This window comes from Dioscorea cayenensis, chromosome 4 (genome assembly GCF_009730915.1).
Source record: "Dioscorea cayenensis subsp. rotundata cultivar TDr96_F1 chromosome 4, TDr96_F1_v2_PseudoChromosome.rev07_lg8_w22 25.fasta, whole genome shotgun sequence".
In the NCBI taxonomy this organism is placed as follows: Eukaryota; Viridiplantae; Streptophyta; class Magnoliopsida; order Dioscoreales; family Dioscoreaceae; genus Dioscorea; species Dioscorea cayenensis.
This window is the reverse complement of record NC_052474.1, coordinates 1761259-1786278: the sequence shown is the minus strand read 5'-3', so window position 1 is coordinate 1786278 and position 25020 is coordinate 1761259. Positions and strand designations below refer to the sequence as shown.

At 36.9% G+C, this 25020-nt stretch overlaps 5 protein-coding genes across 5 annotated transcripts; 3 read left to right on the top strand and 2 right to left on the bottom strand.

Annotated features, from left to right (window-relative positions):
- Positions 1-2634: 2634 nt before the first annotated feature.
- On the top strand, positions 2635-8440 carry LOC120258370 (putative ABC transporter C family member 15). The gene is given in 12 exon segments (XM_039265741.1): positions 2635-2831; positions 2920-5315; positions 5406-5492; positions 5590-6243; positions 6330-6494; positions 6592-6886; positions 6966-7153; positions 7155-7181; positions 7261-7566; positions 7647-7710; positions 7779-8018; positions 8102-8440. Coding segments are annotated over 12 exon segments (4596 nt in total). The 5' UTR covers positions 2635-2782; the 3' UTR covers positions 8227-8440.
- Positions 8441-8896: 456 nt separating this feature from the next.
- Positions 8897-14549, top strand: LOC120257963 (putative ABC transporter C family member 15). The gene is made up of 9 exons (XM_039265272.1): positions 8897-9026; positions 9323-11745; positions 11829-12449; positions 12525-12689; positions 12775-13069; positions 13148-13668; positions 13739-13802; positions 13895-14134; positions 14214-14549. Exons 1-9 carry the CDS (start codon positions 8915-8917, stop codon positions 14294-14296), a joined length of 4524 nt encoding a protein of 1507 aa, XP_039121206.1. The 5' UTR covers positions 8897-8914; the 3' UTR covers positions 14297-14549.
- Positions 14550-14975: 426 nt separating this feature from the next.
- Positions 14976-17969, top strand: LOC120259483 (tobamovirus multiplication protein 2A-like). Its single transcript, XM_039267094.1, has 7 exons — positions 14976-15079; positions 15193-15516; positions 16424-16523; positions 16875-16955; positions 17029-17133; positions 17229-17438; positions 17534-17969. Exons 2-7 carry the CDS (start codon positions 15272-15274, stop codon positions 17636-17638), a joined length of 846 nt encoding a protein of 281 aa, XP_039123028.1. The 5' UTR covers positions 14976-15079; positions 15193-15271; the 3' UTR covers positions 17639-17969.
- A 1253-nt stretch (positions 17970-19222) lies between these two features.
- On the bottom strand, positions 19223-20167 carry LOC120258178. The gene has a single exon (XM_039265531.1). The coding sequence runs from the start codon at positions 20165-20167 to the stop codon at positions 19223-19225; it is 945 nt and encodes a 314-aa protein (XP_039121465.1).
- A 219-nt stretch (positions 20168-20386) lies between these two features.
- LOC120259236 (protoheme IX farnesyltransferase, mitochondrial) lies at positions 20387-24214 on the bottom strand. The gene is made up of 7 exons (XM_039266810.1): positions 23791-24214; positions 23351-23480; positions 22768-22905; positions 22526-22659; positions 22159-22284; positions 21963-22066; positions 20387-20977 (listed from the first exon to the last, which is right to left on the bottom strand). The coding sequence occupies exons 1-7, from the start codon at positions 24165-24167 to the stop codon at positions 20598-20600; spliced, it is 1389 nt and encodes a 462-aa protein (XP_039122744.1). The 5' UTR covers positions 24168-24214; the 3' UTR covers positions 20387-20597.
- Positions 24215-25020: the final 806 nt, after the last annotated feature.

The following is a 25020-nucleotide window of genomic DNA, read 5'->3' as shown; positions in this document are numbered from 1 at the left end:
AAACTAAAAATTTTATCAGCACTTGTTGCCTTTGTATAAAAAATAAAAATAAAAACTTTGTTTTACACGTAAATGCCAAAATTATATTGCAAGCTCTACAATCCCTTGGCATGGTTTTGTGTCTGTTATTCTGATGTAATGGGAACTTCTCCATCTTGATAATTATTCAAAGAGTATTATTGGATGAAAAGCACAAAATTAAGTTTCCTTTCTCTTTCTCCACAATTATTATTATTATTATTATTATTATTATTTTTTTACAAAGTGAAGTCTTCACCATATGTAATTTATTTTTTCTATGATTATATTACTATCTAATTTTATAATTTAATATCTTTAAAGAATTATATTTTAATTTATAAGAGAGAGTTAAACTGAATATTAATTACAGTCATTTTTATAATTTGTTTTTGTTTAGTGTCTGTCTCTAAGTTCATCTCTGACGGATCATTCAATATCATGTGTTTTATTTTAGTATTTTTTTTTTATTTGTACTTGCATTTTAGTTGTTTGTGTCTTGTCACTATTATTTTTTTAATACTTTTCTTTATTTTATTTTATTTTTACTTTTCTTTCTAAATAATAATCATATGATTTATCCATTTAAAAACTAAGTTCCATTCACAATTGCACATTTGAAGTTGGAAGTGACACCTTCCCCTTTTTTGGCCAACTAAAATTGTTTCTCATGCTTTGGACGTGACCTACAAAGTTGTTTGTCTTTCTCTCTAGTGGATGTGGAACCATATTATTCTCCTTTACCAAGCAACGTGATGTCTAAAGTATCATTCTTTTGGTACTTAAAGTTTAAAGGCACTGTGGACTTGAAGTGGACTGATCCTGTCCATTAATCTCAACTGATATAGTAATAAATGTTTATTTAGACCTTTATATTATATAAATTTGTTCGATGTGATTTATATAATTCATGTACATTTATCAATGATTTATTAATCTATTAATATTAAATCTTCTGTATATAATATTTATATTTTTATCGAGATAAATAAATTCAAATTTTAATCATTCATATGAGATTTCAATCAGTCAATTATTATTATTATTATTATTATTATAGTCTTCATTATATATAGCTTGAGACTTGAGTTTAGCTTGCTTGTCTACATTCTCTTCATAAAGAGTAATTAATTAGCAAATCCTTTTCATTGGGAACAAAACCATGATTAGAAATCACAACAAAAGTCAAGCACATTACTTAATTGCATTATATAATAAGAGATGCTACTCAATAATTCAAGTGTAGATTTTCAAAGGGTTTGATGCCTTCTGTTTTTTTTTTGAAAACATAAAACACATAATAAGAAAACATTAAAAAATGACTTGGAGGTGACCACTATGTGGTAGGAGTAGGACTTTGGAGACTTCCCCCATGCTACCATTTTTTGTCCATTGCCTTTTCTTGTCTTTCCTCAAATCATCTATTACATCATGAATGACATCAAAGATTTCGGCTTTCTTCATTTTTTTAATTTTTTTATTTCAATCATATAAAATAAAAATGAATATTTAATTTAAGATAAAACCTTGAATCCCTTTCTAAGGTCAATTAATAATAAACTACTCTACTTTAATATATCGGCGAATCTACTGCATGCTTAGTTCAAAGCTCATAATTTGTTTTTAATAAAAAGTAGATAACATAAATAATAAATTTATTAATAAATAAAAGTATTATAAAAACATAATTAAAAATTTAATAAAGTCACAGAATAAAAAATTAATAAAAAATAAATCACGAATAATGAGTGATATCTCTATTAAAAAAAAAACTAAACGAAGTTAAGATGAACAGATAAATAAATAAAATTGTTTTTTTGATGGTGTTAAATGGAGTCAAAAATCTGTGTCTCTTCATTTCTAGGGTCAGAAGCTTTACTTGCAGCACAAGTTTTGAAAAAAAGTGGATAAAACCAATGCTTTATCGAAAAATAAGAAGCACACCAGGGAAAACAAACAGTAGCCCAAGAGTTCTCACAAAGTGTAGAGCTCAGGAAAAGTAAATACAAGAAAGAAAAAAGTAAACAAGATAAGGCAGCTGGGAAAGCGAAGAAATCCGACTGGAGTCACAGGACAATCCGAAAGTCATGGAGTGGAGTAGATTACTCCCGATTCGACTGAGGGCCGGTGTTGCCGATGTAGTCTTTCATCCGAGCGCTCGAGAAAGTCGAGGGAGCGCTTAATCTTTGTAGAAAGCTTCGCTGAGATTTCTTTGATCGGAAGAGGAGTCAGAAATCCAAGTAACTAAAGATATTAGAAATTTTTTGAATAAATTATGAGTAAAAAGGTGAAAAGCAGTCGTATCGGAAAACGCGCTTTATTTCTTTCAATGCCCAAATATTCCGGATAACGACTTCTGAAAGTAAATCCCACAGCAGTCTAATGTTTGAGTGTAATGAAGGTATCCAATAAAAGGTAATGCAGCACAAGTTTTATTTCCAAACTTAGTGGATGCAAAAAAATAAATAAAACTTCAATAAAATTGTTTTATTAATTATTTTTTTTTTAATATTAAAAACAGGAAAAAAAAAGCAATTAAAAAAAGCGGGCGAGTCAGCAGAAACAAGCACCACGTGATGACAACCCTCCATAAAATATGAAAAGCTCTGTTCTGTGTTCTGAATAAAGATAGATACTACTACTAAATACTAGATAGCATAACATATCCATTAATTCTGCACTTGATCTTCCATGTTTACTGTGACAAGATCAACAACAAGTAGAAACTAGAGTAACAATTCTCCATCAATCATTCAGAATCAGTATGAATCCAACTTGGAGTGTATCCATTTCAGCAATCTCTCATGCTTTCAGTAAGTACTAATTTACTCTGAATTCAAAGTTGTTTCTGATATTCAGTAACAGAAACAATGTATGCTTATCATGATTCATGGTTTGCAGAACATGTTCTACTCCAAAACTGGATATTATGGTCAGAAACAAACAACAACTCACCTTGTTTGTTCAATGCTGTGATTATTTGTCTCCAAGTGTTGTTCATCATCAGCATTTCAATTCAGTTTCTCCATAAAAAGTTTTTCCATAAATTCAAGACTTCAGAAGAAGAAAGAAGCCAAGAATTCAATCATGATGATGATGATGATGATGTGAGTAGGAAACAGGCAAATTGCATGAAGTTGGGTTTCTCATATCATGCAAGCAGAGTTTGTTGCTCACTGTTAGCATCAATCCAGTTATTGAGACTCCTACTTTTTCTGCTGAAAGGATACAACATCTTTGGTCATTGCAAATCCATGCTCTCATTTCTGACAGAGATCACACAGTTGATTTCATGGACAGTAACTCTTGTTGCTGTTTTTCAGTTTCAGAAAACAAAATCAGTGAGGCTTCCTTGGCTTATTAGACTCTGGTGGGTGTGTAGCTTCATCCAGTCAGGAGTATCCATAGCTTTTGACATTCATTCTCTTCTATTTAACGATGGAGTGATAGGAATCAAAGAGTATACTGATTTATCAAGTCTCACTGCATGCACATATCTGATGTTTGTTTCACTCAGAGGAACCACAGGGATCATCAGGTTATCTTCAAGCGGCATCAGAGAACCATTACTGCAGAAATCAACAGAAAAACATTCAGAGATAAGCAAGAGAAACTCTCCTTATGGGAGAGCAAGCATCATACAGCTTGTTACTTTCTCTTGGATGAACCCACTCTTCTCCATTGGAGTCAAGAAACCATTGGAACAAGATGATGCACCTGATGTTGATTTTAAAGACTCTGCTGAACCACTCTCTTATTCGTTCGGTGAATGCGTGAACGCTGCAAGAGAACGGCATGGTTCGACGAGTTTATCTATCTACCGAGCAATGGTTATGCATATCTGGAAGAAAGCAGCAATCAATGCAGGTTTTGCAGTTGTTGCTGCATGTTGTTCTTATGTAGGACCTTCACTGATTGATGATTTTGTGAAGTTCTTGGGTGCAAAAGAAGAACATGGGGTGAGGCAAGGGTACTACCTTGCACTGGCATTCCTTAGTGCCAAAGTTGTTGAAACAGTGTGCCAGAGGCAGTGGATTTTCGGTGCTCGGCAGCTTGGTCTTCGCCTCCGGGCAGCTCTCATATCACACATTTACAAGAAAGGCCTCCGGCTATCGAGCCAATCACGGCAGAATCATACCAGTGGAGAAATCATCAACTACATGAGTGTTGATATTCAAAGAATCACTGATCTCATCTGGTATTCAAACGTAGTCTGGATGCTGCCCATTCAGATATCTTTAGCAATCATTGTTCTTCACAAGAACTTGGGCATGGGTGCATTTGCTGGTTTAGCAATCACATTCTTGATCATGACTCTGAACATCCCCCTCACAAGGTTACAGAAGAGGTACCAAGCTAAGATCATGGAAGCCAAAGATGAAAGAATGAAAGCAACATCTGAGGTTCTGAGGAACATGAAGATACTGAAACTTCAAGCTTGGGATACTCAGTACCTTCATAAACTGGAAGATTTAAGGAAAACAGAGTATGGGTGGTTATGGAGCTCACTCAGGTTGCAAGCCATCACATCTTTCATCTTCTGGGGAGCACCTGCATTCATATCAGTGGTGACATTTGGAGTGTGCATTCTGCTAGGAATTCCTCTCACTGCTGGGAGAGTTTTGGCAGCATTGGCTACATTCAGAATGCTGCAAGATCCAATCTTTTCCCTTCCAGACTTGCTTTCAGCTCTGGCACAGGGTAAAGTCTCAGCTGACAGGATTGCTTCTTATTTCCAAGAAGATGAGATGAAGCTTGATGCTGTTCAAGTTTTTCCCAAGACTGAAACAGAGTTTGCAGTTGAGATTGATCATGGGAAATTCAGCTGGGATCCTGAATCCAGACATCCAACACTTGATGGAATTCAGCTGAGTGTGAGAAGAGGAATGAAGGTGGCCATTTGTGGGACTGTTGGTTCAGGGAAGTCTAGCCTACTTTCAAGCATACTCGGGGAGCTTGCGAAACTCAATGGAACAGTGAAGATCAGTGGCAGTAAGGCTTATGTTCCACAATCACCCTGGATACTCACAGGCAATGTAAGAGACAACATTCTCTTCGGAAATCCTTATGAGTTCGATAAGTATGAGCAAACAATCCATGCATGTGCATTGACTAAAGATTTGGAGCTTTTCGCGAGCGGTGACCTGACGGAGATTGGAGAAAGAGGGATCAATATGAGCGGAGGCCAGAAGCAACGGATTCAGATAGCAAGAGCAGTGTATCAAGATGCCGATATTTATCTTCTTGATGATCCTTTCAGTGCTGTGGATGCTCACACTGGCACTCAGTTATTTAAGGTTCATCATTTATCTCCTTGAAGCACATACAATTAATTCATCAAGAACAAAATTAAATAAAATGTATGATCTTTGTTGTATTTCATGCAGGATTGCCTGATGGGGCTTCTCAAGGATAAAACCATACTTTATGTGACACACCAAGTTGAGTTCCTCCCTGCAGCAGACCTGATTCTGGTAATGAAATATATATATATTTATATGATTGAATAATTTTTTTTCCCCTCATGTTGTATAGTGTACACTAACTGAGATTTTGTCATTGATTCACCAGGTGATGCAGAATGGAAGAATAGCACAGGCTGGAAAGTTTGATGAGCTTCTGCAGCAAAATATAGGATTTGAGGTGCTGGTTGGAGCTCATAACCAAGCACTTGAATCAATTCTCAGTGCTGAAAACTCAAGCAGAGTCATTCAAGAAGATGAAAAAAATATTGATGAGTTTGAAGGAGATGACTCAACAGCAACTCAGGTTCAAAGAGTTGAGAAGCAGGAATCTGAACAGAACCTTTGTGAAGACGCTCCTGATAGAGGAAGGCTAACTCAAGATGAAGAAAGAGAGAAGGGAAGCATCGGCAAAGCCGTTTACTGGACATATTTAAAGGCGGTATACGGTGGTGCTCTCGTACCTGTAATAGTCTTAGCACAATGCTTCTTCCAAATTTTACAGGTAGCAAGTAACTACTGGATGGCCTGGGCTTCTCCAGCAGAAGCAACAACAGAGCAAACCATAGGAATTGGATTTGTTTTCATGGTCTACATACTCCTTTCAATAGGAAGTGCACTGGGTGTACTGGTTCGTGCAATGCTAGTGACAATTGCCGGGCTTCTAACATCACAAAAACTCTTCACAGACATGCTTCATTGTATTCTTCGTGCTCCAATGTCTTTCTTCGATTCAACACCAACAGGAAGAATTTTAAACAGGGTTAGTTCTTGTATCATTTGTTTTGTTTCATTCCATTCTCTGGTCAGTTTGGATTTGATTATATACTTGCGCTAACTTCTTGACAGGTATCTACTGATCAAAGTGTTGTTGACTTGGAAATTGCACTAAAATTAGGATGGTGTGCTTTTTCTGTGATACAAATTCTCGGCACTATAACTGTTATGTCTCAAGTTGCATGGCCAGTTTTCTTAATTTTCATCCCTGTGACAGCAGTCTGCTTTTGGTGCCAGGTACTGAATATATATGTATATGTGTATGTATAGAGCTAAGAGAATTATTTTCTATTGAAATCCAGAATGACACACTATCATATAATGGTTTTTGCAGCAATATTATATACCTACAGCAAGAGAATTAGCTCGATTATCGGGAATTCAGAGAGCTCCAATCCTTCATCATTTTGCGGAATCACTTCTTGGAGCAGCAACAATAAGAGCATTTGGACAGGAAGAGCGTTTCATCCACACGAACCTCGGTTTCATTGACAGGCACTCAAGGCCATGGTTCCACAATATTTCTGCAATGGAATGGCTTTCCTTCAGACTGAACTTGTTATCAAATTTTGTCTTCGCATTCTCATTGATTTTGCTTGTTAGTCTCCCTGAAGGATTTATAAATCCAAGTGAGTCTGATTATTATCTGTTTTTGTTTTAAAACCAATCCTCGTCAAATCAGATTAACATTTGTTCCTTGCTTTACAGGCCTTGCAGGGTTGGCTGTGACTTATGGATTGAATCTCAATTCACAACTTGCTACTATAATCTGGAATATATGCAATGCTGAAAATAAAATGATTTCAGTGGAAAGAATACTGCAATACTCTCGAATCAAAAGCGAAGCTCCTTTGGTGATCGACAGCTGCCGACCACCAGCTAACTGGCCAAACACAGGGAACAATTTGCTTTACAAACTTGAAAGTATAGAGCCAACTCTTTATCCATCTTCAAAGTTCATGTTTATGGTATTTTAACTAATATGAATTCCTTGTTCCTGCAGGTTAGATATGCGGAACATCTGCCGTCAGTTTTGAGAAACATTACATGTACAATTCCTGGAAGGAAGAAGGTTGGTGTCGTCGGGCGAACTGGCAGTGGTAAATCAACTTTGATACAGGCTCTTTTCCGCATAGTCGAACCACGAGAAGGAAGCATTGTAATTGATAATGTGGATATCTGCAAGATTGGTCTGCATGACCTGAGAGCCAGGCTCAGTATCATCCCACAAGACCCAACTATGTTTGAAGGAACAGCCAGAGGGAATCTTGATCCACTGAATGAATACCCTGATCAAAGAATATGGGAGGCAAGTTTCATATTCTTACTAACTAAAGAAAAAATTATATGACTAATTCTTATGCATTGTATAACTTGTCGTGAATTCAGGTATTAAACAAGTGTCAACTTGGCGAATTGGTTCGACAAGATGAAAAGAAACTGGAACTGAAAAGTAAGTTATGCAAATCAAGAACATAGTGCTTGAATTGAATGTTCATACTAATAAGAGGCTTATTGCAGTTGTAGAAAATGGTGATAACTTGAGTGTGGGTCAGAGACAGCTATTTTGTCTGGGAAGAGCACTGCTAAAAAGAAGTGCTGTTCTTGTTCTTGATGAAGCAACAGCCTCTGTTGATTCTGCTACTGATGGTATAATACAAGAGACCATCCGGGAGGAATTCGAAGGTTGTACAGTGGTTACCATTGCTCACAGAATTCATACTGTTATAGACAGTGATCTAATTCTGGTTCTAAGTGAAGGTGAGATAAATAGAATTTGAAAAGATAATCAAAGATGTTTGGAAATAAATCATATGGTGATGATGTTCCATTTTTTGAAACAGGGAAAGTTCTTGAGTATGATTCACCAGCCAAATTACTGGAAAGGGAAGACTCAGCATTCTCAAAGCTTATAAAGGAGTACTCTTTAAGATCACAGAGCTTTAGCTGCCTCACAAATGGAGTCTGATGTCAAATACTGAAACAATTGGTTTCAGAAACAAAGCCAAAAATTTTAGCTTTAAAAAGCTTTTGCAGATATATCAGAAGAAATCACCCATTTGCCTCAAATTACTGCTGCTGCTGCTTCTTCTTCTACTTCTTCTCCTGCCTGTGTATGTGACTCTAATTCATGTACCAAGGACAAATTATGGAAGCTAATAAAAATTTGGTATTTGACTTAATTTTTTTTGTCTCTTTTATGATGAACATAATTAATACCATGATTGCTAAGTGAAATGCTCAGAAACTACAGAAAGGAAGAAGAATGTGAAAGAAGATTGACATATGAAGTACCTAGAATCCACTCCAATGATCCAATCTTCTAATGAGCATTAAATCATGGAGGCACTTTTGAGACACTGCTCACATGTGTATATCAAACATGAATTAAAGAGTCACCTTTTATTACTTTTCTCCCATTAATTATTAATATAAATGTCATGTTTCTATTATTAGATTCATAGAAGCTTGTCTCAAGCTAGAAAAGCTCATGCAATGAAGCAACGCATGCAAGCATGCTTGGTGGTACGTAGAAAGCACCACCAAGGAACCTCCCTGCTTCCCAGCATATGATCAGAGAATTGCTACTCATCTTCCATCTGAATTATGAGAACTCCATTGCCAGTTCAAATGTGGTTTAAGATTCGTTTAGTTTGATGTCCCAAAGCTACACTTTCAAAACAATCAAAGCTTTTGGAAGAGAAAGAGAGAGTTCAGTGCTCAAGTTCTCCAAAACTCTTCAAAGCAGAGACATGCTTAATGCATTGAGTAAGTCGTTTTTTTTTTTAAAGAAAAATTTTTAGTAGAGATTTCTATTTCCATTTTAGAGTGTGAAATTCATATTTCATTATCTGATGCTTTTGTTAGTTCTTCTGAAGAATTTAGTTTTTTCAGTGTTTGTAATGACATCAATGTTGCATATATTTTCTAAGTTTAAGAGACTATGACTTAACATGTGCATAGCTGACTGCAGATAATTATTCTTCTTTGATAATTTATATGATTTCTGAACATGTGAAGTTATTAAAATGTAACAAAAAATTATGTGAAAAAACTGTTTACAGAGACTCAGGTATCACAGCATTGGCAAGCATGGTCAGAGATGATCTCACCTTGTTTCTGGGAAGCCCTGGTTGTGTTTCTCCAGTTCTTACTCATCCTGAGATTTTTAATCCAATCACTTTCAAAAAGAAACAACATGTCAAGCACTAAACAGAACCCCACAGCAGAAGATTCACATGATCCCATAAAATTAAGCATCTCATACAAAGCCAGTATGTGCTGCTGCTCATTCATATTTGCAAGCAATCTTCTCAGACTTTTATTTCTACTGCAAGGAAAAGGAACCAATTGCAAGTACACATTTACAATAATTGCGAGAACGACGCAGGTGTTATCATCGGCAATTGTGTTGATTTCAGTTTCCAATTTCAGGAGAACTAGATGTGCAAAACTTCCATGGAGCATCAGAGCATGGTGGATTTGTATTTTTCTCCAGTCAGTGATCTGTTTAGCTCTGGACATGCATTCTAATGTTCTACACAATGCATTTCTGAGCATTGTGGAATATACAGACATAATTGACATCATTGCTTGCTCATACTTATCTGCTAATTCAATCAGAGGAACAACAGGGATTTGTTTCTCATCTAACAGCATCAAGGAACAACTTCTCCACAATTCCTCAACACAAGAGCCGAAGGAGAGTAAGAGATACTCTCCATATGGCAAAGCAACTCTTCCACAACTAGTGACTTTCTCTTGGCTAAATCCTCTCTTTGCAATCGGGATAAAGAAGCCTCTAGGAGAGGATGAAGTACCTGATGTCGATGTGAAGGACTCGGCTGAGTATCTCTCACATTCTTTCGATTGCTGTCTGAATGATATTCAGAAAAGATACAGGTCAAGAAATCAATGTATATATAGAGCAATCTTCTTGTTTATCAGAAAAAAGGCTGCTATAAATGCGTGTTTTGCTGTTGTAAGTGCAGCTGCATCTTATGTAGGCCCTTTTCTGATTGATGATTTTGTGAAGTTTTTGAGTGGGAAGCAGGAGCACAAGATGAAAAGAGGGTACATTCTTGCACTTGCATTTCTGAGTGCTAAACTTGTAGAGACTGTGGCTGAGAGGCAATGGATATTTGGTGCCCGGCAGCTCGGTCTTCGCCTCGAATCAGCTCTGATTTCTCATGTGTACAAGAAGGGACTCCGGCTATCAAGCCAATCGCGCAAGAGCCATACAAGTGGAGAGATCATTAACTACATGAATGTTGACATACAAAGAATAACAGACCTCATGTGGTACTCAAACATCATAGTGATGCTTCCCATACAGGTTTCACTGGCAATTTATATACTTCATGTGAATTTAGGCATTGGTTCCTTAGCAGGATTAGCAGCTACGGCAGTTATAGTGTTGTGCAACTTACCGATTACTCGAATGCAAGAGACACTGCAATCCAAGATCATGGAGGCGAAAGACGAGCGCATGAAAGCAACATCAGAAGTTCTCAGAAACATGAAGATTTTGAAGCTGCAAGCATGGGACACAAAGTACCTGGACAAACTAGATTCACTGAGGAAGATTGAGTACAAATGGTTGTGGAAATTCCTGAGATTGGAAGCTATTTTATCATTCATTTTATGGGAATCACCCACTCTGATTTCAGTGGTGACATTTGGAGCTTGCACAGTGCTTGGAATCCCATTGACTGCTGGGAGAATTCTGTCTGCCTTGGCAACATTCAGGATGCTGCAAGACCCAATCTTTGATCTGCCAGACTTGCTCACAGTGATTGCAGAAACCAAAGTTTCTGCTGATAGAGTGGCATCATACCTGCAGGAAGATGAAGTGAAGACTGATGCAGTTGAGGTAATCTCTGCAGATGAGACTGAGTTCAGTATCAATATCGAGAAAGGATTGTTCAGCTGGGATTCAGACGCTGATTCTCCGACACTCGGTGAGATAAAATTGAAGGTGAAAAAGGGAGAGAAGGTTGCTATTTGTGGCAATGTTGGCTCAGGTAAGTCTACTCTGCTTTCATGTTTGCTTGGAGAGGTACCGAGAGTGGGTGGGAGTGTGACAATCAGTGGTAGTATGGCTTATGTTCCTCAGTCTCCATGGATGCTGACATGCAATATCAGAGAGAACATTCTTCTTGGAAATACTTACAACCATGACAAGTTTGAGAGAACAATTCATGTATGTGCATTGAAGGAAGATCTTGATTCACTGACTAGTGGTGATCTAACAGAGATTGGTGAAAGAGGAATCAATATGAGTGCAGGTCTCAAACAAAGGATTCAGATTGCTAGAGCAGTCTACCAGGATGCTGACATTTACCTTCTCGATGATCCTTTCAACGCTTTCGATTCACAGACCAGGAGAAAAGTTTTCAAGGAATGTTTGATGGGAATGCTGAAGAACAAGACCATTCTATATGTCACAAACCAAGCAGAGTTTCTTCAATCTGCAGACCTTATACTGGTAGTTGTAGTTTTTCTTTTTCTTTTTCTTCTTCTTCTGATTAAATGAAACAGTTCAGAAAAAGGCATGAAATTACTATGCAGGTGATGAAGAATGGGAAGATTGAACAGGCAGGGAGATTTCCAGAACTAATGCAGCAAAACAGAGGATTTCAGTCACTGGTTGGAGCTCATAGGGAAGCTTTGCAAGCAGTCATTGAAGCTAGACACTTGAACAAAGTGTTTGCTAATCAAACCGAAAGTGAGTATGAAGATGATGCACTAAGTATGATCACTCAAGAACAACATGATGATAAGAAGAGAAATATTCCTCAAGATGTTCAAGATGAGGAAAGAGAAAGAGGAAGCATTGGCAAAGAAGTTTACTGGTCATACTTGACTGCAGTGGGAGGAGGTGGATTAGTAGTTATAATAGTTACAGCAGAGTGTCTTGTTCAAGTTTTGCAGGTAGGGAGTGATTACTGGATGGCCTGGGCTTCTCCTTCAACAACAGCAACCAATACAACAGTGGAGATGAGTTGCCTTTTCTTGGTTTATATGTTTCTCTGTTTAGGTGGTTCAATATGTGTGCTTCTTCGAGCAATGCTCGTCGCCATAACCGGCCTTTTGACATCACAGAAGCACTTTGAAGACATGCTTAATAGTATTTTCCATGCCCCTATGTCTTTCTTTGATTCAAAGCCAACTGAAAGAATTTTAGACAGAGTAAGTGATTACTGAATTTGTGTAGTTCTTTTCTTTTTATCTTGAAAAATAATTTGAACTTGAATTTCTGTATAGGTTTCATCAGATCAAAGTGTACTAGATTTGGATATTGCGAAGAAATTGAGCTGGTGCGCCTTCTCGGTTATTCAGATTTTGGGTACTATTACAGTAATGTCTCAGGTAGCATGGCCGGTCTTCGCAATTTTCATCCCTGTCACAGCTATCTGCATTTGGTACCAAGTGAGGTTCTTGTCAGAATGAAATCAAAGGTTTATCTTGTGCATGATCTTTATTCAATTTAAAAACTAAACTTCAATTTCGGCAGCAATACTGCATTCCGACTGCCCGAGAACTCGCTCGCATTTCAGAAATACAAAGAGCTCCAATCTTGCATCATTTTGCAGAATCACTTACTGGAGCTGTAATTATCAGAGCACTCGGAAAAGAAGACCATTTCACCAGCACAACACTCAGTCTGATAGACAACCATTCAAGACCATGTTTCCATAATGTTTCTGCAATGGAATGGCTTCATTTCAGACTGAACTTGTTATCTAATTTTGTATTTGCCTTTTCATTAGTCTTGCTTGTCAGCCTCCCCGGAGAATTCATCAACCCAAGTGAGTTTCCAGAATTCAAATACTGAAAATTCTACCTGATTTATATGCACTCAAACAATCATGCATGCATGTTTACAGGCATTGCAGGATTGGCAGTGACATATGGATTCGATCTCAATGCGCAGATATCGACGATAATCTGGAACCTATGCAGCACTGAAATTAAGATGATCTCAGTTGAAAGAATACTGCAATACACAAAGATAGACAGTGAAGCTCCATTAATGATTGAAAAGTGTCAGCCACCGAAAAACTGGCCGGAAACAGGAACAATTTGCATTAAAAACTTGCAGGTTGGATATGCAGAAAACTCACCACCTGTCTTGAAAGACATTACCTGCACATTTCCAGGGAGGAAAAGAGTAGGAATTGTTGGGAAAACAGGAAGTGGGAAATCAACTCTAATTCAATCTCTTTTCCGAATCGTTGAACCTCGAGCAGGAAAAATTCTGATTGATAATGTAGATATCTGCAAGATAGGCCTTCATGATCTGAGATCAAAACTCAGCATAATTCCTCAAGATCCAACCATGTTTGAAGGCACAGTGAGGAAGAACCTTGACCCCCTTGAAGAATACACTGACCAAATGATTTGGGAGGTCAGTATATATATATATAGTCAAATCCTCCAAAAAAAAAAAAGATAATAAATTTCTGATAATGTTTCAGGTGTTAGACAAATGCCAAGTTGGTGACTTGATACGCAGACATAAAATGAAGCTTGATTCAAGAGGTATCATAAACTCAGTACTGTACTTATTGATTGAAATTCAGTTACACTGTGATTAAAAATGCAGTTTTCTTTTTGTTTGTTTGTTTTATTAGTTTCTGAAAATGGAGAGAATTGGAGTGTGGGACAAAGGCAATTGATTTGTCTTGGAAGAGCTTTTCTGAAAAAGAGCAGCATTCTTATCATTGATGAAGCTACAGCTTCAGTGGACTCTGTTACTGATGCCATGGTTCAAAAGAGAATTACTATGGACTTCAACCATTGCACTCTTGTCATTATAACTCACAGACTCCACACAGCAATTGACACTGATTTCATTCTTATTTTGAATGATGGTAAGTTTTATAACTTATATATACATATTCATATCCATATTTTAACTGCTATTTAACTCTATGTTACTTTATTAAACAGGGAAAATGGTTGATTATGACACACCCTTCAATTTACTGCAAAGAAAACACTCTTGCTTCTCCAAGTTGATGAAAGAGTATTAATTTTTATAATTTTGCAGTAAACTTGAATATGAATATATATATATATATATATAATTGTTTGTTTGTACTTGGCATTGAGCAGGTTGGAAAGAGCATCTGATTTTTTTTTTTTAATTTTAATTTTAATTATGTGGGTCATTGGAACCAAAGTGTGTGAATGATGATAATGTGACCCGTGAACTAACATTATCTTAAATGAAATTTTCTTCTAAAATATCAATGAAATAAATGCAAATGATGAAACTTTATTTAGTTAGTGTATCTCGTGCAAATGGACCCACTTCTAATTATTTTCTTATAATATCATTTTGATAATTTGATTTGAAAGTTAGATACATTATGCTAAAATTTCAATAAAATTACAATAATTTGGTGTTTGATTGAGACTTGATTATTCATATGAGGGTATCATCGTAATTAAACTCAAAGTCAAGTGGGGAACTTCTTGTAGATTAGAGACCACAGTGATAGAAACCAGCTGGGATATGATGACGTGGCATACCTTTCGCTTTGTCGTGTTCCACTTAGTCTTTACCGTTCATCTAAACGAGCCCATCATTCTCAGCCGTCCACGTGGACAATATATTATCACACCACCTAATTACTGAAAAAAAGGAAAAAAATAATAAATTATAAATAAATAATAAATAAATAAATATAAAATTGAAATTTTAAAAGAGAAAAGAAACCTCGAGAAAAGCGGAACGATATCCTTCTCGCGGTCTGAGAGCCAGCGAGCGAGGGTTCCTAAATCCGATCTCCAAATTGGGAAATCAAAGAAAGGTAATCCCTTCATCCATCTTCATTCCTCGTGAATTCAATCCTCTATTTGTTTTTCTCCTTTTTTTTTCTGTTGTTTTTATGGTTTTTGATTGAAATTCTGGAATGGATTTCAGGATTTTGGTGGATTTTTAGGTTTTTTTTTTGAGATTGGGGTGAAGGAGTAGTTGTTGGATTGGAGAAGGGGTTGAGATCATGGCGTGCGTTGGGTTTTTAGAGTGTTTTTTGAAGCTGTTGAACTTCGTACTGACGGTGACGGGATTGGGGATGGTGGGGTATGGTATCTATCTTTTGGTAGAGTGGAACAGGTTCTCCGGTGGTGATGATGGAGGAGTTACGCCTCCCTTGCCTTATGATTCTGAGATTTTGAAGCTTGGCCGGCCGATGCTTCTTGTTGTCTCATTGTCCGAGAGTATTCTTGATAAGCTACCCAAAGCTTGGTATGTTTCTTTTGTTTCTCTTCTAATTGTTCTTGTTTGATGAATTTAGTGCATTTTGATTCTTGTAATTATATCATATGTAGTGAAGGTTAAGTTTTGGTTTAGGGTTTGGCGTGCTTTGTTGGGTATGGACAATGTGTACTCTAAACTTGTACTCACTGGAACATGTCTAGATTTTTAGCAGAGGGCTTTGTTATTGTTTACTATAAGAAATATCTTGGATTTTTCTTCGTGGAAATTGAGTACAAAAACTGGAGATTTACATGTGGTTTGGGTTTATTAGAAATGCCTTGAGACTTTAAGGACATGTCTAGGGTTTTATTTGGAAAGATCTTCTTACAAGCAAAAGCTTTTAAAATGAGCTTTCTAGACTTCTAGTAAAATCTGCACTTCTGAGGTTTTATCTGAAATGCCTATTGCAGTTAATTTTGGGCTTTAGTTTTTAAGATCTTCTTCTTAAAATTGTCAAGCATGTCATTACGTGTAGTGGAATAGTATTTTGTTCGATTGTAAAGATTTTTCCGGGAGAGTTGAAAAGCTATGGAAAACATGTTCTTGAGATAAATTATTGTGAGAAAAGGAAGATAATTATGTGTACTGTTTGTATAGATAACTAGTTGTCTATGTAGAATTGGGTTATTGTATGGCTATAGGTTCATTGTTGGTGAACAAGTTAAATGAGTTCATGCATATCAAAAACAAGTGATGTCAAATGAAGAAAGCTGCTTCTGTAGTGAAATATTGGAAGTACCCTTTTTTTATCTCCATTTTCCTCCAAGGATTGTCTTTTTCTTTTTAATTTCTTGTGACAGCAGACAAATTGATGATTTTTGTAGCGTCATTGGTTAAGCTTGTTTTTGTAAATGGAGGATGACCGTGATCTTGACAGTGGAATGATATTTTGCAGGTTCATTTACTTATTCATTGGTGTTGGTGTTGTTCTATTCGTTATATCTTGTTTTGGTTGCATAGGAGCAGCGACAAGGAATGGATGTTGTCTATCATGTGTATCCTGATTTCAGTTAATTTTCAATGTGATACTTTAATATCATGATGTTTCCTCTATTCTATAACACTTCAGGCTTCAAACAAAATTAAGGTTGTGCTTTTAGTTGTTAGATTGAAGTTGCATTCAAAGCTGCAGTTGTTTCAAACTTTCTACTTATCACACATGACTACATTTCTATATTAAAATCATTGTGGTTAAGCGTACCAGCTTTTATAACTTGGCTTAACCAAACTGGTCATGTATATTATAATCCTGTAGTTTTGCAAGTCAAATTTCATTTAGCAAAGAATAAGAAGCATACTCAAGTAGAGTTCATGTACAGTTCTATTGGCATCCTTAATCCAAACAGTACTCTTTGTTGGTAATCTTGCTAATCTTAGTTGAGCTGGGAGCTGCAGCTTTCATATTCTTTGACCATAGCTGGAAAGATGTGAGTTCCTTTTTCACCAGATTTTATTTGGTTCTCCTCTCCTGTCTAGTTACTGACATCAACTTATATGCAGGCTATCCCAGCTGACAAAACTGGAGATTTTGACATGATATATGGCTTTTTAGAAGGCCACTGGAAGATTGTTCGATGGGTTGCTTTAGGGGCTGTTGGTTTGGAGGTAATGGTGAACACTTGTGTGAAATTATAACCTTCCAAATAGATACATATATGGGATGTTAAGAACAATTCATATAACTGATTGATGTCTTGCAGGTCTTGGCATTCTTGCTGGCTCTCATAGTAAGAGCGATACATAAACCAGTAGAGTATGACAGTGATGAAGAATACATCGCACCAAGACCTACTGTTCGTCAGCCATTAATCAACAGATCTGGTGTTCCTGCAACTGGGGTTCCTGTAACTGCCACCCTTGATCAGCGACCCAGCAGGAATGATGCCTGGAGCCAGAGGATGAGGGAAAAGGTGATTGTGTTACATGTGTTTAAAATACTAAGTACTCCATATCAGATGTTTGTATGTGCCCTAACTTGGATGATATGCCTATATCTTAATGACAGTATGGTCTTGAGACGTCGGAATTCACCTACAATCCATCAGATCCCAACCGATATCAACAAACAACGGCTCCAGCAGAAGAACGAGGCCGTTGCACCATACTCTGAATCTTACCTGATTTTGCCTATCACATTTTGCCTGGAGTTGGTTTGTGTGCTAGTGTGCAAGTTTCCTGTGAGGGGTGTCATCATCTGGTCGTGTATGCATGACACCTACTCGCCCAAATCCAGAATTTGTTTTGCCTTGTGCTTTATCTTCATCTTTCAGCTATTAGGCCCAGTTCTTACATTGTTGCCCATTTGTTGTAATTTATCAGCATTCGACTAATTGCATATTACATGTTAATGATGTATGTTTGATGAAGCAGCTCTTTTTATTGTTTCATGATACTCAAACATGGTTATTAGTGTATTTTACTCGATGAACAGTTTAGGTCCATATCGAGCAGATGGAAGATACTTGTTATTACTGATCTGCACCAGCCATAGCAATATAATTTGCATCATATAGATGTGGTTTTCCAGATAGTATAAGCATGAGTTGTCAACTATCAACTAGGATACTGATGCTGAGGATCATCCATCAACTGGCACTCCTTAATAACCAGGTTAACCAAGTAAAACTATGACCTAGAACACTGCACATTAAGTTAGTTAGGGCAATGAAGAAAATAGGCATGGCTGTAGGTAATCACAACTTTGAAAATAGTTTACCAACTAAAAATTCTCAAAAGATTTCTCCATTTCATTGCCCATCAACAAAGATTTTTATGTTTAAGAAAAAGAATCAGTTCGATCCCTTAGGACAATTATTGTACGAGCTATTTCACAATTCATAAGCCCTAAATTTAGATCAAAAGCTAAAGGTGACAATACAAAATTACAAATATGAAGAGAAATTAGCATTCGAATCAACAACCCGCCATAAGAACCTCCAAAATTTCATTCAAGTTGACAATAAACCACATTACTATTACTTTGCATCTTCTCCGAAAACAGTGCATTAACCTTTCCATCAATTACACATGGTAGCCAAACAATGGTTTCATTCCTAAGATTCTCCTCAAATAAGAACATTGTATAAAATCTTTCTTCATAGATTAGAATATCACCTCAAAAGTTAAGGTGAAACAGAGAAATCAAACCAGAGATCCAACATCCATAACACCTCAAAAACATAACAATTGTTTAAGGTGTGGGATAACCATAACAAAGTTACCAAACAACTGATTTCATTAGAAATCAAGTGAAGACCCTTCCTTCAGTGAAACTAATTGCACACAAGTTCCTCCAAAGAACACATAACTATCCCCATGAATTAATCATAGTAACTGATGCAAACATTATGAAAAAAAAACTTTAAATTCAAACATCAAAATATAAGAAAATAAAAGTAAGAACAAAAAAAGTAAAAGACTCTATATGATGTTGCATAGCAAGAACAAATTACCAAATGGCAAGAGATTGATTAACATAGAGACATCAAAAGCAAATATCAAGAGAAAAGCTACAAGCCTATATGAGAATTGGAGGCAAAAAGAACTAAAAAACAAAAGCCAAAATTTTATAGGATGTGCAATAGCAATAACAAAGTTAACACACATCATCATATGCACAAAAGCAGTAAAAATAGCGAAAGAGATTGATAAACATAGACATCAAAAGGGGAAAAAAAACAATAAGAATTACATACTAAACCAGGATCATGGAGGAGTGTTGGACCTGGCAACAAAAGGCTTCTTCTTTTGTCTCCTTCTCAATTTCCTTAGCAATGGCGGCACTTGGATTCTTTCTTTTAACATCAAAATCTCCCCGGAAAGGCTCCACCTTTCCCACTCTCCTCTCAAAAACCTTTTTTTTAAGCTCTTCAACGTTCTCCTTGATCATTCTGTTCTCCTTCTGCAACTCCTCCACTTCCCTCCCCATCCAATACACCATCCCACTCGTTGCATTTGCATCCAAATCATTCTTCTCCTTGATTTTCTTCTTCTCCTCTTCATTCTCATTTCTCTCACCGGCTTCAATACTGATCTTATCGACGGTCAAGTATGGCAATCTCCCCCACCCGACCGCCTCCGGCTTCGGCATGTTCACCCCCCACCGTAGCCGCACCGCCGCGCGACGACCGAATGGGATGGAGGTCCTTGCCACGGCGACCACACCGGAGGCGAGCAAATCCTCCAATCCAGTCCGCTCCCGCGGGGGAACTGGGATCGGGTGATAAACCCCGCCGCCATTCTCCTTAGGGTTAGGGCTAGCGTTAGGGTTAGAGATTGCGGTGGTTTTCAAAGAGAAGTCACCAAGGCGTGGCTTGAGGGTGAGGGAGAAGGAGACGGGAGCGATGGGGGAGAAGCGGGCAGAGAGGACAAGAGGGGAGTCAAAAGGGGAACCGAGAACGCCGATGCCGGAGGATAGGGAGAGGGAAAAGGGATCGGAGGGAGAGGGGCAGTAGGAGAGCTTGAGGGAAGGGCCGAAGGGGAGGGCGGACTTAAGATCGAAGGAGACATCAGAGGGAGCGGAAGAGGAGGAGACGGAGACGGCGGTGTTGAAGGGGAGGCTGAGTACCCTGATCGGAAGCTTGAAACGCAGCAGTGGTGCCTTTCCCTGCTCCTCTCGAAGCTTCACTGAAGCTTTCATCGCTCTCAAATGAACCAGAGATTGATTTCTCTTCTTTCTTGAAAATTTTTTTACTAGTGTTCCACACAGTAGAGAAGATATATATATATATTGATAGGGTTGCTGTTTTTCTATCTTTTTATTTTTATATTTATTATGTATAATAATAAGAACAAATTGGAGTGAAAGATTAAAATATATACCAAAATAATATTGTCTTTAATTTAAAAAAAAAAAAAGTAAATAAATACTTGTTTATAAATCACGGACCAAAACGAACATTTGTTTATCTTTTGCATCTAATCTCAGACATGAAAGCCGTGAAAGGAAGGTGAAAGTCTACAAAAATTTATTACATTTGATGTTACAGAAGAAACTTTAAGGAAAATTTGAAGTTATACATGCGCAACAAAAGAGTGGGAGATTGACAAAGACTAATGATTGGAACTTATTATTGATCTGAAGCATAGAGTGGAGCTGGTAAGAAGGGGAAAGGAGCAATGGAAGCATAGGCAACTGGGGGAAGAGAGGACTCCATGACCTGCTTGTCCTGGGGATTGTAGCTTTTATTCTGGAATTCAGTTTCAGAGATGTCTCTGTCTTCTTCGGCTATAATGTTTGAGTTGGGGAGAGACAGATCTTGCTTGTTGTCATTCGGTAGACGATGCAAAATCAAGCCTGACATGAAAACGGGCAGATATAAGAGGCTCGAATGGAACATTCTTCTTGCATTTTTTGTTGTTCGTTCCCGGACAAATAACAGGGCGGCGACGCTCATGGCCAGTGTGATGAGTGAGGATTCAAGAGTGAACCATTCTGAAGTCATGCCCCCTGCAGCAGTTTTGAAACATGGGCAGTCAAGAAAGATTATATAAACAGAATCTGATAATGTTTTCAGAAAAGACTTGGATTATTGCAAATGCCGGAAAAAAACAATCAACTAATAAGTTTTGAACTCAATTATGGCTACAAATTAATTACATGATGTGAAAAAACATTCGAGTGCATCACGATAACAGTGCTATTTGGATGTTTATGAGGAATAAGGAAGGATAAAATCTATCTGCAATCATAAAACACCAAAATAACAAAGAATTTTAAGTCAATTATAACTGATCATGTTCAACTAAAGTTTAAAATAAATAGGATCTGCAGAATATCGAAGATGCGAACAAGGATAAAAGAAATTCTGATCTTTATTCTATATGGCAGATTGAATACGTTGGAGAAAGAAATAAAATCATAAACCAATGGTAAAAAGGGTAACTTTTAGTTCACAAATCACATGGGAGATGCATAACTACAGTAAAGGTAAAATTCAACACTCAAAAGACTAAAGTACATATTAGGCGCTAGTATGCCCAAAACAGCATTCAGTTGACTTTTTATGCAGGGAACTCATTCAGCCAAAAAAGAAAAAAAATCGTCTGCAATAAAAAAGTGCTGATCAAAGGTGTAGAAGTTAATGGTGAACTCCAGTGCTATATTGATTTCATGTAGAAGGCACAAAGAAGTTGCTAGCATAAAAGTTATTAACTAGTGATGACAGTAAATAATATGCATCAAATTTATTATCTAAATAAGCTTGTATTGTAAGTACTTTAATCCCTCAAGAGAGAAATCCAGAAAAAGCTACTTGGAGAAAGCACTCAATCTCAAAATGATGATTGAAAAGAGCCTTTCTTATGTCTTACACTAACGAGCAAATGGCCAAAGTTTGAATAAGAAATACCAAACCAGAAACAAACCAACATTTTTTTAAGCTACAAATGATGACATTCAACGAGGACTATTTAAACCAAGTATTAAAACTTACAATCATAAGCCAGGAATCCAAGAGGAACAAGATAAAGGCAATTCCGGAAAGATGCCAAAGCAGTTCTCTTGCCAGAAGGATCACCAAAAGAGAACATCCGAAAACTGAACCAAGTCGTCAGTCATGATAAATAAGAAAGATCATAATCTCTCATTATCTACAAGACTACAACCACAAAAAAGATATGAACACATACCCTCCAGCTATATAATCATTGCGACATAGGTATGCAAGAGCCATGAAATGGGGTATCTGCCAAAAATATAAAGCAGCAGGAAGAATCATTGAATTTAGTGAAACCTCCCCAGAAGCTGCTGCCCATCTGAAAAAGTATCTCAATTCTATTAATAACTGCCTTGATGTCAAAAATTGAACCCTTGTCAGAAACTGCTATAACAATATCTAAATACCATTGAACTGCGAGATGTACACTCAAAAGCATTTTCTTAACCAACCTAGTATGAAATTGTTAAGAAGAATATTTGACCAGATAATGCCGTGTTACGTAGGCCCAAGATTCCTAGGAACCAGGCAAGCAAATTGGACATGGAAGAAAATGTTACCCAAGAAGTGGAGGTATTGCACCGACAACTGCTCCAACCCATGTATTGATAGGATGTATTTGCTTCAAGGGAGTATATACAAATGCATACAAAACCAGATTACTAGCTGCAAGACTAGCTGCCAAGTAATTTGTCTGCACCAACCTTGCCAATTAAGATTTCTGAACATTAGTATAAACTTCAGTCTAAGATCATTAAATCCAGTTTAAAAAAGTTACACAAAGTGCAGACAAATTCTAAACCTTCAAAGCCAACAAAGCTGTGCCAGCAATTCCAACACTTGCCGCCCAGATGGCAGCATGCTGAACAGAAATGCGACCAGAGGGGAGTGGTCTCCGCTTTGTCCGATTCATTTTAGCATCATTTTGAATCTCAAACACCTGGGATAGCTTAGAAAGTAAATTAGTATTCAAACAAGGAAAGGATCTGCTTCTTCAATCTAGTGAAAGTTTTCTGTCATCGGAGATATTAAGTTGTGATTTTTGTCATGCAAAGTTAAAATAAACTACAAAAGTGAGGAGGGTAACATCACAAAGCAGCATAATTCTACCCCACAAACTAGTCTAATGACATCATAGATTAAACACAATTTCCTCAGGCAAAGAGAAATTTCCTTGACATGCATGATACATAGGTCAGCTCTCAAGCACATCACATATACAATATGTGGTCATTTTGCTCCATTCCGCACCTTCAGATGTGAAATGGAAATACAGATTGATAGAATTAAAACACCAGAATCCATTAATGGTAATTACAAGTATCACTAAATGGATTGGCATACCAAAAGAGTTGCCAAATTAAAATGCAGTTCTAATTGTGCACCTGATTTAAAGAGTTTGCAGATGCTGCAACCATCATTGTGCCAGCACACGTACAACAAAGTCCAGCAAAATCTATAGTACTGCCACTCCCAAGAACAAAGCCTGATCCAGAAGTTGCAACTACAAGCATGCTGAGGAGAAAAAATCATCAGTGTGGATAATTGGCATCTTTGTAAGAAAAAAAAAAACATTTCATCTCGAATAATCCCTTGAAGGCATAATTTGATATCCTTAAGTGAATGCACAAATTTGCAAGAATATAGTGCTTGAAAATCCTTCACCGATCCATTGAATCTTTACTGATGGGATTAAAGATAAATTCAAATCAAAATTTGCACAACAGAGCATAGAACCAAATGACTGATGAAATGGATCACTGAAAAAATAAAATTTTTTTCAGGAAAAAAAAAACAGAAACTAGAAAAATCAACAAGTGAGGACCTGAGACGAGCTTTTGAGAGCTCCCAATAACAACGCCCATAGTGCCGGAGCGCCTCCGAGACGTCTCTATACCTCCTAGAGATTGACTCCAGAGATCCAATAGCCGCAGAAACCTCCACAGGAGAAGCTGCGCAAGGCCCAGCGTCCACAAATCCCAATAATTTCTGATCAGAACTCGGATTCGAAGAATCCAAAGAGGATAAGAGGCGCAGGGAGAAGAGATCTCCGATATAGGATCTCCCAACAGAGGCATCAACATAGGAGGGAGGGAAGCAAGGAAGAGGGTGAGAGGTGGAGGAGTTGATGAAGCTATGGTTTGAGACGCGAGGCAAGAGGAGTTGGGCGGATAGCCTCCGCCCGGCGGCGCTTCTCCACATGGCGGCGACTCGTCTCACCGACCAACGTGCTTCCAATCTACGCTGAACTGAAGACAGGGTTGATATTATTATTATTATTATTTAATCAGCTTTCTCACGTGCAATGCATGTGACTTAAATATATTTGTAAACAGTAAAAAACAGTAAAAATTAATATTACACAAACAAAACATCACATGGTGAAGAACTTCAAAATTTTACGGGAGTTTTTATTTTTTTTTTCCCCTCTAAAAAAATTGGATAAATCACTTACATTAACATAGCTTTTTTTTTTAATAAAAAAAATTTTTAATTAAAAAAATAAAGAGACAACAAGTAAGAAAACAAACAAGTCCATTAAAAATGAAGCAACCTACAACAAAATCTCTAAAAAGACTAGGGAGTCAAAAATAAAAAATAAAATAAAATAAAACCAACGCTAACCTCTATACTAAGCTGAAAACTTATCAACGATAACTGTAATTATAGACGTGATCTCATAAACTTCAAGATACGGCAAATAGTCTATAATTTTTATAAATCAAAATATTGTTTAAAAAAATCTAATAAGCCAGGGAAGAACATTGTCTATTGTCTAATAACACAAAAATCAAAATATTGACACACAAAGATCAAACACATGAATCCCAAACTCCGAAGGGCACACTCCCAAAGTTTAATTATGAAAATAAAACAAGACTATAATTAAGTAACCTACTTATAAAAAATAAAAAATAAAAATAATCCCAATGAAAATATGTACAAAAACAAGAGAGTATGAGATTGAAGGTTGTACTAACAAGTGGAACACATTATTATTATTTTTTTATTTTATTTTTTTAGGGAAAGAGCTCTTAGAGCTATTTTATTAATA

What these genes read in the sequence shown, in the direction of transcription:
- LOC120258178 (XM_039265531.1), bottom strand. Translation starts at nt 20,167, where the DNA reads ATGAAAGCTTCAGTGAAGCTTCGAGAGGAGCAGGGAAAGGCACCACTG.
- LOC120259236 (XM_039266810.1), bottom strand. Translation starts at nt 24,167, where the DNA reads ATGTGGAGAAGCGCCGCCGGGCGGAGGCTATCCGCCCAACTCCTCTTG. An exon ending in CTGCAAACTCTTTAAATCAG is followed by an intron (nt 22,906 to 23,350) that starts GTGCACAATTAG and finishes AAGCTATCCCAG; the next exon opens with GTGTTTGAGATTCAAAATGA. An exon ending in CAGCTTTGTTGGCTTTGAAG is followed by an intron (nt 22,660 to 22,767) that starts GTTTAGAATTTG and finishes AGGTTGGTGCAG; the next exon opens with ACAAATTACTTGGCAGCTAG.
- LOC120259483 (XM_039267094.1), top strand. Translation starts at nt 15,272, where the DNA reads ATGGCGTGCGTTGGGTTTTTAGAGTGTTTTTTGAAGCTGTTGAACTTC. An exon ending in TTGACCATAGCTGGAAAGAT is followed by an intron (nt 16,956 to 17,028) that starts GTGAGTTCCTTT and finishes ACTTATATGCAG; the next exon opens with GCTATCCCAGCTGACAAAAC. An exon ending in TAGGGGCTGTTGGTTTGGAG is followed by an intron (nt 17,134 to 17,228) that starts GTAATGGTGAAC and finishes GATGTCTTGCAG; the next exon opens with GTCTTGGCATTCTTGCTGGC.
- LOC120257963 (XM_039265272.1), top strand. Translation starts at nt 8,915, where the DNA reads ATGTCCCAAAGCTACACTTTCAAAACAATCAAAGCTTTTGGAAGAGAA. An exon ending in AATGAAGCTTGATTCAAGAG is followed by an intron (nt 13,803 to 13,894) that starts GTATCATAAACT and finishes TTGTTTTATTAG; the next exon opens with TTTCTGAAAATGGAGAGAAT. An exon ending in CATTCTTATTTTGAATGATG is followed by an intron (nt 14,135 to 14,213) that starts GTAAGTTTTATA and finishes TTTATTAAACAG; the next exon opens with GGAAAATGGTTGATTATGAC.